Here is a 10,691-nt window from a genome sequence, read left to right on the forward strand (position 1 = left end):
GCAGCAGTCGCCTCTGAGGATTAGAGTTGTATCAGATGATGAACAGAGAAACCAACCAAAAGAAGAAAAAGATTATCCTGATCCGGCTGAGGAGGACCCGGATAGTAGTTCTGAAGATTAGAGAAAAATGCTTCAACCAAGTAAGAAAAATTGCTCTGATATTAAGTGTATAAAATGCCTAATTAACATGTAAGACAAATTGAAATGTATCAAATGCTTATCCTGAGAAGCACCCAAATAGCAGTTGTGAAGATTAGAGGAAATGCCTCAACCTTGAGGAAATATAAGTAAATATAATTGCTCTAAATTATGGTGTATCTGGGTGATCTGTATAAGGCTGAGCATTTCAGTAAACATATATAGGAAGTTTTTTATTTGATCTAGCTTAGCCTTACATGGTCTTTACACTGGTTTTATGCATCCTCGCTATATATATTAAGATAGATGTTGATAAATATTGGAGCTCTTCAAGATTTGTGGCATTAATTCCAAGAATATTTGTCACAACATTTTATCAAAGTCTTTTATGGTATTTTCTTTCTCTATTCGATTTGTGTCATTGATTCCAAGAAGATGTGTAAGGACATTCTATCAAAATCTTTTAAGGTATTTTGTTTGTTTATTCGATTTGTACAGTGTTCCCTTGTTTCTTAAAGAGTTTTCTGATTAGAAAATACAAGAAACCATCGAAACACAGCAAGGTGCTTCTAGTCTTCTGCTCTCAACAGAGTTTTCTAAAGAAAATAAAAAGACAGTAGAATAGAAAATTTGATAGATTTTCCAAGATTGTGTCCATATACATTCTTGTCCAAATCGTACTCAATTTTTGTCTTTTTCATTCTTTGTATATTAATTGGGTTAACAAATCTTGAATTAATAAGTAGTTCACCCTTTCCATTTTGAAACAAGTGGTAATATTCTTACTGTACATTTAACAAATGGGGAAGATTCGCAATGGTCTTAAATAGTTGCAAAACTATATTGTTGTGATTGGTTTTTCTTTCAAAAAAGTTTTCTTCACATACATCTTATATTATAAACACTTGACTGTATGATATCTTTTATATATTCTGTAAACATTTATATGTATCATATCTTTTATATTTTCTGCAAACAATTATCTGTATGATATCTTCTATATTTTTCTGTATTGTTTACAGTAAATGTTAAAAGATTTAAAAAAAATATATCCGTGTGCTGATTGTCTAAGCTGTACTGTTTTTTCTGGATTACACGTCTCAGAACACCAATCCTTCATTTTCAATGTATAATTTCAGATTTCAAATGATGATTATTTAAAGATTGCAGGTAAAGTCTGGTGACAAAGAAGTTTACCAGAAAACTGTTAGATAAATGAATCTTGTAGTTACTTCTAGTGTTGATAATGAAAGTTCTCGATGTCTCAAAAAGTAGTTAGTCTGTTCTTAATCAGTTTTAATTGAATGTCAAATGTAAATCCATTTCTGTAGACTTTTATTGAACTTCAAGCTATATATTGCAATATCCATTTGTTAAATCAATCAGAATTACAATTAGTGTAACCTTTGTTTTGAATCATAGTAAGATTATATATATAGTTTTTTCGTTCAGCATAGTATTTAGATTTGATAATAAAAGAGGGGTAAAAATTTATTGAAAACAGAGAAAGAGTAACAACAGAAGAGGACAAACAACCCAACACAGAACAACTACATCATAGACTTATCGTGACTAACAAGCTGATCCAGCACCTGGGACAACTCAGGAGAGAGTTGTCCCCTATCCTCAATAGACCAACCATCCCCAAACTCAGCAGCCTACTTGGTCAAATAGTCAGCCACCCTATTCCATTCCCCGGGAATATGCATGAAAGTGACAGACACACAAAACTCACAGAGCAAGAGAATCTGATGGATAATCATCTGAAGCTGCCAACTAACACCATCACAGCTCTGTTGGTTCAATAAAGTCACCGCAACCTGGGAATCAGACTCGAACACAATGTGCTGCCAACCAATAGAACAACAACACTCCAAAGCAACCAAGATAGCTAGAGCCTCCATATAATTGTTCATATGAAAACCCTTATAGATAGAAAAAAGAAATTGAACTTGCCCCAAATTGTCCTGTGCCACACCACCAATACCTGCATAACCAGGATTGCCTCTTGAAGACCCATCCGTGTTGAACTTGAGGATACCAGGAGGAGGAGGGCTCCAGTTACCAACTCTAGAAATCTTCTGCAGAGGGTGATGACAATGATTTCTGAAGAGTTGTCTAGTCTTCTACATACCATAATCCTGAATATCCCCCTAAAGAGGAAGATTAAAACGGTTACAGATATCAATCTCCCCAGAAGAAAGGCCTTAAGACAAATCACATTTATCCATATGTAATAGTCTCTCGAAGAGAATGGATAATATTCCGCCATACATGTTGAATAGCTAACCTAGCATCCTCAAAAAATCCGATGATTCCTCTCGAGCCAAATGTGCCAAATAATAAAAGAGGGCCCTAAAGACCAAAAAACTTTAAGAAAAGGGGTCTGAACAGGAGCCTGGCCCCAATGCTCCCAGAATTCAGCAAGGGAAGAAACATGCCAACAAGGGCATTTCAAATAGTCCCACCAGGAGTGCCAAATCCACTGAGAAAAAGAGCAATGAAAGAAAAGATGCGAGACTCTCTCCTCGCTATGATAGCATAGAACACACATAGAAGGCCCGCAAAAACCTCTCTTACACAAATTGTCCCAAGTAAGACACATGTTCTGGACCACCAACCACAAGAAAAGGTTACATTTGGGCCAAGAAAAATTATTCCACACATGCTTCCACCAAGGAACCTCCTCCCCACCATAAATTTGACCAATCAACTCCTTATAACCTGCAGCAACAAAATATTTTATCAAAGAATCACCAAAAACTGGAGGTGTGAAAGTTGGGGAAGACCAACACCCCAATCCTACACCAAAATCAAACCTTGGGAAACCTGAGCCTTAATAAAATGGCCAAGGCCCTCAGCCATGATGATAAACAGGTATGGTGAAAAAGGCTCACCTTGCCGCAAAACCTCTAGAAGCTCCAAATAACTGAGAAGGCTCCCCATTGATAAGAACATAAATAGACACAGAAGTCACACAGCTTATAACCCAACTAGCCCACTCTAAGGTGAAACCAAAGGCCAAAAGAACCTTGCGCAAGAGGCTCCAATTCACCCTATCATAAGCTTTGGCCATATCAAGTTTGATAAACATAGCTCTCTCCCTAGACACATACATGGAATGAAGGACTTCAGAAGCAATAACAACCCGATCAAGAATTTTTCGCCCAACCACAAAACCTCCCTATTCATCAGAAATTAAAGAAGGAGGCCATATTTTGAGCCTCTCTGCAATCAATTTGGTGATGATCTTATAAACAACATTGCATAAAGCAATAGGACGAAAAAAGAATCAAGTTGAGAAGCACCATCCTTTTTGGGGATAAGAACCAGGAAAGTAGAATTCATAGCCCAGAGCATTTGCTTACTATCATGAGACTCTTAGACAACTGCCAACAGATCCAACTTGATGATATCCCAAAATTCCTGAAAGAATTCAACAGGAAAGCCATCAGGTCTAGGAGCTTTACTTTTAGTCATCCCAAAAACAACTTCCTCTAATTCTGATAAAGAGACCTGGCTAGAAAGAGACTCATTTATCACATTTGTAACCATTAAAGGAATATAAGCAAGAATCATATTTTCCTCCATAGGAGCTTGGGGCACATCATCAGAGAAAAGGGTCGAATAATATTGAAAGGCTTCACGAGACATCGCCTAAAGGGAGGTAAGTTGAATGCCCTTAGAATTAATCAGGAAAGAAATAACACTCCTCTGTCGACGAGCCTGAATAGACTTGTGGAAAAAGGGAGTATTACAATCACCTTCCTAAAGCCAGTCAACCCTAGCCTTATGTTTCCAAAAGACCTCCTCCCTAAGCTCCCACTCCTCCAAGTCCTTCAAAGCCCGAGACTCTGCCATACCCAACTCAACAGTGAAACGAGGTCTCGGATTTGCCGAGTAATAACATCAAGGCACTCTTAAGCTTCTCTTTTCCTACGAGAAAGATTGCCAAAACACCTCATGTTCCATATGTTAAGATGGTATTTCACAAACTATAACTTATTAACAAAAGTATACATAACTGTTCCATAGGATGCCCCCCCCCCCCCTCGCCACCACTGAACCATGACGTCACGAAGAGACTTATCACTGAGCCAAATGAGCTGAAACATAAAATGAGGATTCTTAGAGCCACTAACAAAACTAGCAGAAAACATGATAGGCCAATAATCAGAACCCCGCCAATCCATAATTTTTGAAGAAGAAAGCACCCTATCACCAACCCAAAAGCATGATACCAAAAATCTATCCAATCTCTTTGAAATAGCCTCCTCCCCATATCTCTGATTATTCCAAGTAAATACCCCATTAGAAGGTTTGATATCACGTAAGCCAAGAAAATCAACATTCTCCTGAAAGATAACAGAAGAAGGGCCCAATCTAGCAAGCCCCCCCCCCCACTCTTTTAGCCAGACTAAGAACAGAGTTAAAGTCTCCAGCAAGGATCCAAGGAAGATAAGGGGAACAAAACCAAACATACCTAAGATGAGACCAAAGCTGAGCTTTACCCCAGATATTAATAGGAGCATAAACATTAGTAACCAGAATAACTTCACCTAATTCCAGACTAGAGGTAGCTAGAGAAATAGAAGACTGGCTAGAGATCAACCAAATAGGAGCATTCTTTCTCGGGTCCCAAAGAAGAGCCAGTCCACCTGAGTACCCCAAGGAACCAATACACTGACATTGGCCATTGGGCCACACAACTTGAGCTCGCTAAAACATGAGATCAACTGAAAGCTTGGTCTCTTGAACACAAAAAATATCTAGAAGATGAAAACCAACCAGATCCCGAATAGCTTTTTTTCGAGAGGGGCTATTCAACCCTTGCACATTCCAAGAAATAATAATCATTTCAAGGATTGTGAAAAGTGAGAGTCAATAGGCTTCACCAACCCTGACTCCACCAACAAATCCTCGGTTGCATGCAAGTTCTCCTGATCCTTTTTCTTGCCCCCCTTGGAAATGTCCAAAGAACTCTTTTTGTGGGGCTGTTGAAACAAACCCAAATCCTGAGAAGGACCCTTACTCTTGGTAGATTTCATAGCCTTCTTGGCCAAGTATGCCATAGAAAGATCATCCTACATGATCTCAGAAGCCACTCGATTCTGCTCCTTCTGATTTGAATTAATAAGTTGATGGGCCTGAGGCCTCTAAGATGTTGGGACATCACAATCAACCGCTGCAGGGACATTGGAACCCACTTCTCCTGAAAACATATTAGCAGAAACCCCTTCCTCCATTGCCAAAACCTCAAAACGATTGAACTCCTCCTCATTTTTCCTATCCTTAAGGGACCTCTTTTGCCCTCATCCTTTAGTGCGCGGCTTAACCAGCTCAAATTCATCCCCTCTAGAAACCCCCTCTGATACATGAAATTTTCCTTTGTCTCCCTTATCCCTCGAAACATGCGGAGTTTTAGAGTAAGTATTACCTGCAACAGGTTTAGAAACCTAAGGATATTGATGCTGAAGATGCCCATATTCATGACAAACATGGCATCTGAATGGAAAGGATCCATAATCTAGTTGTTGAACCCAAGATGATGAACCTAAACCAATCTTCATAAAATCTGGCAAGCATATTATTTAGATTTAAACATCATTTTTTAAGCACATTTCATCTGAAATTATCCTAACTTCTTCAATAAGATTGATTTATTGATTTATTAATGAGTCATCTAAACAAATAGTTGTTAAATTATCAAAACTTATTGTCACGTTGTGTCTCCTGCATAATACAATTGTTGTTGTTGTTATTAGTATTTGTCGTTAGGCTAGTACTATTGCAATCGGTTGCACCCAATTTTTATTATCTCGTTATTATTGAATTGTTTTTCCACCAATTACACCTACGAATTTTTTCTTCTATGTTTATTTTTTAATTTTCAAATGGTTAGATGTATGATTTTTAAGTTTTCAAATTACAGAAATTATTTTTCTTCAATCTAATTGGCTCAAATAATTTGCATCTTATTACAGGATTTCCCGAGCCACTTTCTACATCATTTTTTTAAGGCAAATTTCTAGGTCAATAAATAATATTTACTATGTTTTAGTTTTCTTTTCAAACTATTTTGAATCTATATGTATATAATTATATATTTAAGTAACAGTTTAAGATTTAAAAATAAATTATTCTTAGTATTTAATACATTTTATTAATAATAATTAATCACCAAACCCTCTAAATATTGAATAAAATTACCTTGAATAAACTTACAATATTTATATACATTAAAAGAAAACTAAACATCATTTTACTAGTTACAAAATTATTATTAACATTTTATCTCTTGTACCACATTCAAAATTATCTGTAATGATTTAACCAATTAATCCTTCAGCATATATTATATAATGAATACTATGAAAACTATTGTCAAAAACTAAAAATAATAATAATAATTAAACAAGTACAATATTTATATACACTAAAAGTAAAAACTAACACCATTTTATCAATTATATTGTTAACTATTTATCTCTTTTATCACATTCAAAATTACCTCTAAAATTCAACCAATTAATCTTTCATGATATCTAGGAGATATTATATAATAAATGCTATGAAAACTATTGTCAAACTATAAAAATAATAACAAGATTGGTAGATTGACAAATATATTGTTTTATTATAAAATGTATACAAGATTGTTAGGTTGACAAAAAAATTATTTTATTTTAAAATGTATTCAAATATTGTTGCTTATATTTGAAATTAAAAAATATTAAATTTTTCATAAAATTTATAAAATGTTAATCTAAAATCTTTATTACATATTTTTCACAACTAGAAAAAATATCTCAAAATAATATTTAAAATATTAAATTTAAAATCACATTCAATAATCATTTTTTTCTTATTAATATAACTTTGAAATAATAAAAAAATTAAACTATGTAAAATTAATTCAATAAATATACCTAATTGAATGTTAACTATAAATGTAATTGAATCCTAAATTCAATTAACCCTAATTATAATACTAATTGAATGGTTGAATGTTAATTATTAGTAAAATATTTTTCTATCCGATATTAATATAAAAAAATTAAACAAAACTAATAATATCACTAGATATAACAATATATTAGGGTTCAATTTTCTTGTATTTTATTTATCTAATATACTAGTTGCACTTATAATTGCTATCAACCAAAATTGAATCCTAATATTAAAACAACAAGTACTAGCCACTACGTGGCACTTGTTTATTTTATGTTGTGAGAAGAGAAATTTAAGATGAGATGTTAATGAAACATTACATAGTTGAGTGGTGAGAATAAAAATGGAACTATAGTTGAGTGCACTAGAAGTATGCTCAAACAAAAAAACTCTCTAATAGATTGTAGATTGAAGTTACAAGTAAATAGTTGTACATTTGTGAAATATAAGTCCAAACAAACTTTTAGAGAATGAAACTCAATATGAGGCTTTCACTAGTCATAAATGAATTGTTAGTCATTTGAGCATATATTAAAAGAAAACAGAAGGAAAATTGATGCAAAGTTAGTCAAATGGATTTTCATTTGTTATTTTTTCAATCATAAGGATTACAAAAGGAATGATGATGTTAGAGTTCATAAAGTATTTATAAGTAGGGATGTTATGTTTCATGAATACATGGATGATATTCAAGATGAAGATAGTTCAAATTCATGGAAACTAGTTAAAATTTACATTAATAGTTAATAAACTATAAATAAAAAGATGACGCTCAAAGTGGAATTAAATCTACAATTATGATGAGTATAAAAAAAAATAGTGGAACTACTCTAATAAGTAATGAAGCACTATGAAGATCAATGAGCTATATTAAGGCACTGATCAAATATAGGGAACATGCTTCAATGAACTAAGTATTGAGTGGAGGTGAATATATTAAACTTGAAGAAGTTAAGGATCACAAAGAACAAATGACTACTAAGAAAAATATGAATCTATTATGAAAAATGACACTTGGGAATTAATTGAATTACCCACAAATAAAATTCGTGTAAGCTAAAAATAGTAGTTCAAATATAAGTTCAACATTGATGATAGAATAGGCAAATTTAAGGCTGCATTGGTTGTAAATATTTATTCACAAAATGAAGGAGTAGATTATGAGGGGACATTTACACTAGAAGCTAAAATAAAAACCATTCTAGGCTAATGATTGCAATATCTACTGAATACATATGGTGTTTACATCAAATGGATGTCAATTCAAATATAGACTCAACATTGATGGTAGTGTAGGAAAAATTTAAAGCTACACTTGTTGTAAACATATATTCACAAAATGAAGGAATAGATTATGAGGGCACATTTGCACTAGTAGCTAAAATAAAAATCATAATAGGCTAATTATTGCAATATATCCTAAATACAATTGGTGTTTACATCAAATGGATGTCAATTCAACATTTTGAATGGTGATATAAAAGAAAAAAATTATGTTTCTCAATGAAAAAGTTTTATAAAGGACAAATGTAAATAAATCTTGTAGATACGTTAAAGAAAGCATTGTACAATTTTAAAAATATCCAAAGGTTTGTTGAAAAAATATTATGTTTCTCAATGAAAAAGTTTTATAAAAGACAAATTTAAAAGAATCTTGTATATAGGTTAAAGAATGCATTGTACATTTTTAAACAATATCCAAAGGTCTGTGAAATTAACAATTTCTTTCTTCAAGAAGATTTAATCAAAGGTAAGACCAAATTTATACATAAAGAGAGATGGGCATGGGAATGTTGTTTTGATTTCATTGTGTGTTGATGATTTAATCATTATAAAAAGTCTTATAAGCATATTTTTTGAAATAAAAAAAAAAATCGTGTATTAATTTAAAATAAAGAATCTTGGAAAAATATTGAATTATTGCTTGTCTTAAGCTATGAAAGAAGGATGTTAAAAGTTTGATTACTCAAAGTAAGTATAGAAAGGAATTGATCGAAGAGTTTTAACATACAATGTTGTGAAATCAATCTCTACTTCATTTGAATAGAATAGTGTTTTTTCCACTACTGACTATGCAAATGGAAGTAAATAACACTTTGTATATATAGATACTCAGAAGTTTGAATTACTAAAATTTTAAGAAAACTTAATATTGAATATTTAGTGAACATACGTAGTCAATTGATGATGAAGCCACAAAAGACATAATGGAAAGTATCCAAGAGAGTTATTTGATGCCTAAAGAAAATTATTAAATTTGATAATGTTGAGTGACAAATTATTTAGGTTTTAAGTGGACAAGTGATTTAGATGATAGAAAATTGACCACTAGATTGTGTCTTAGATTAGTGATAATTAAAATAAGAACTTTCTTCTTCTCAATTGAAATATAATACATTATGTAATGTAGTATATGAAATTATTTGGCTAAGAAACATTCTTTAAAATATGAGAAAAAAGAAAGAAATGCCAACAACTACTGAATATGAATTTAATTCATTATGTCAGATTAAAATATTGTAAGCTTAACATATTTTTAAGATATTCAATCACATGAGATAGAGTTGATGCATTGTAACATTAAAAATATACAATTAATGCATTTAGTAAACCATTGTGCACTTCGTGAAAACTTTTGCATAATGTAAGGGCATGCTACAAGTCGAGAATAAAATATAGTTCTTAAGAAAGGGAGAGTGTTAGGGTAAAGAATAACTAAATGTTCGAATATTAGCATTTAGTTTCAATAAGAGTTGTAGTTATCTTGTTCTCAATTAATTTGAGTTGGCTGTAAAGTGTAGATCCACTAATATAAGGCTTTATTAAACTGTTAGTGTAGAACTTATATTATCACATTGTTATATTGTGATTAATAAGTGTTTGAGGAAGTTATTATAACTGTGCAGTGTACCGTCCTTGTTTATATATGCTTTTTTGTATTTCATCAAAGATATACAGTGAATAAATAAAATTTTCACTACTTAACCTCACATGGTATGGTATCATAGCAGTGTTAAAATCCTCTGCCTATTATGTTAGTGCAATTTTATATGTTGTGTTGCAATTCAAGGTTGAACATGGCGTGAATGACAAGAAACATTAGTAGGAAACAACTGATCATCTTTACACGCTTTTTTTTCATCCCAAGTGTAGGTTCTAGAGGCATCTAGAATGGCAGATTGAAGAAGTTGGTGGAGAAAGATTAGTTTTAGGGAAATGCATTTGACAGGTGTAATGCCAAACCCATAATACACAGGACATGTGACCTATTTGACAGAATACCTTGAAGAATTGTTGTCTTATAGAAACATCGCCATTGTTGATGCAATATTTTACAAGCTTAACTCACATCACTATGTTTGAAAGGTATTTTGTCAAGACTTAACCTGCACTTTGTCATGTTTTGCGAGAAGATAGTTGACAAAGAGTGCCAGTGGAATTCGTGTGTACGGAAATGCACATCCAAAACTTAGAGGTCATTGTATAATTTGATTATTCCTTCTAATGGTTGATCAAGATAAGTGAAAATCCAAGAATAAGAAATCCTAGAGTTAATTCTCTATTGTGTCCTTTTATATTTTATGAAAATAGAGTAGGTTGGG

The 10,691-nt window shown here is 32.5% G+C and overlaps 1 protein-coding gene across 1 annotated transcript; it reads right to left on the reverse strand.

Annotated features, from left to right (window-relative positions):
• Window positions 1-2,855: 2,855 nt before the first annotated feature.
• On the reverse strand, window positions 2,856-3,792 carry LOC131873949 (uncharacterized). Its single transcript, XM_059217131.1, has 3 exons — window positions 3,526-3,792; window positions 3,036-3,322; window positions 2,856-2,862 (listed from the first exon to the last, which is right to left on the reverse strand). Exons 1-3 carry the CDS (start codon window positions 3,790-3,792, stop codon window positions 2,856-2,858), a joined length of 561 nt encoding a protein of 186 aa, XP_059073114.1.
• Between the last annotated feature and the right edge of the window lie 6,899 nt (window positions 3,793-10,691).

This window comes from Cryptomeria japonica, chromosome 3 (assembly GCF_030272615.1).
Source record: "Cryptomeria japonica chromosome 3, Sugi_1.0, whole genome shotgun sequence".
Taxonomy (NCBI): domain Eukaryota; kingdom Viridiplantae; phylum Streptophyta; class Pinopsida; order Cupressales; family Cupressaceae; genus Cryptomeria; species Cryptomeria japonica.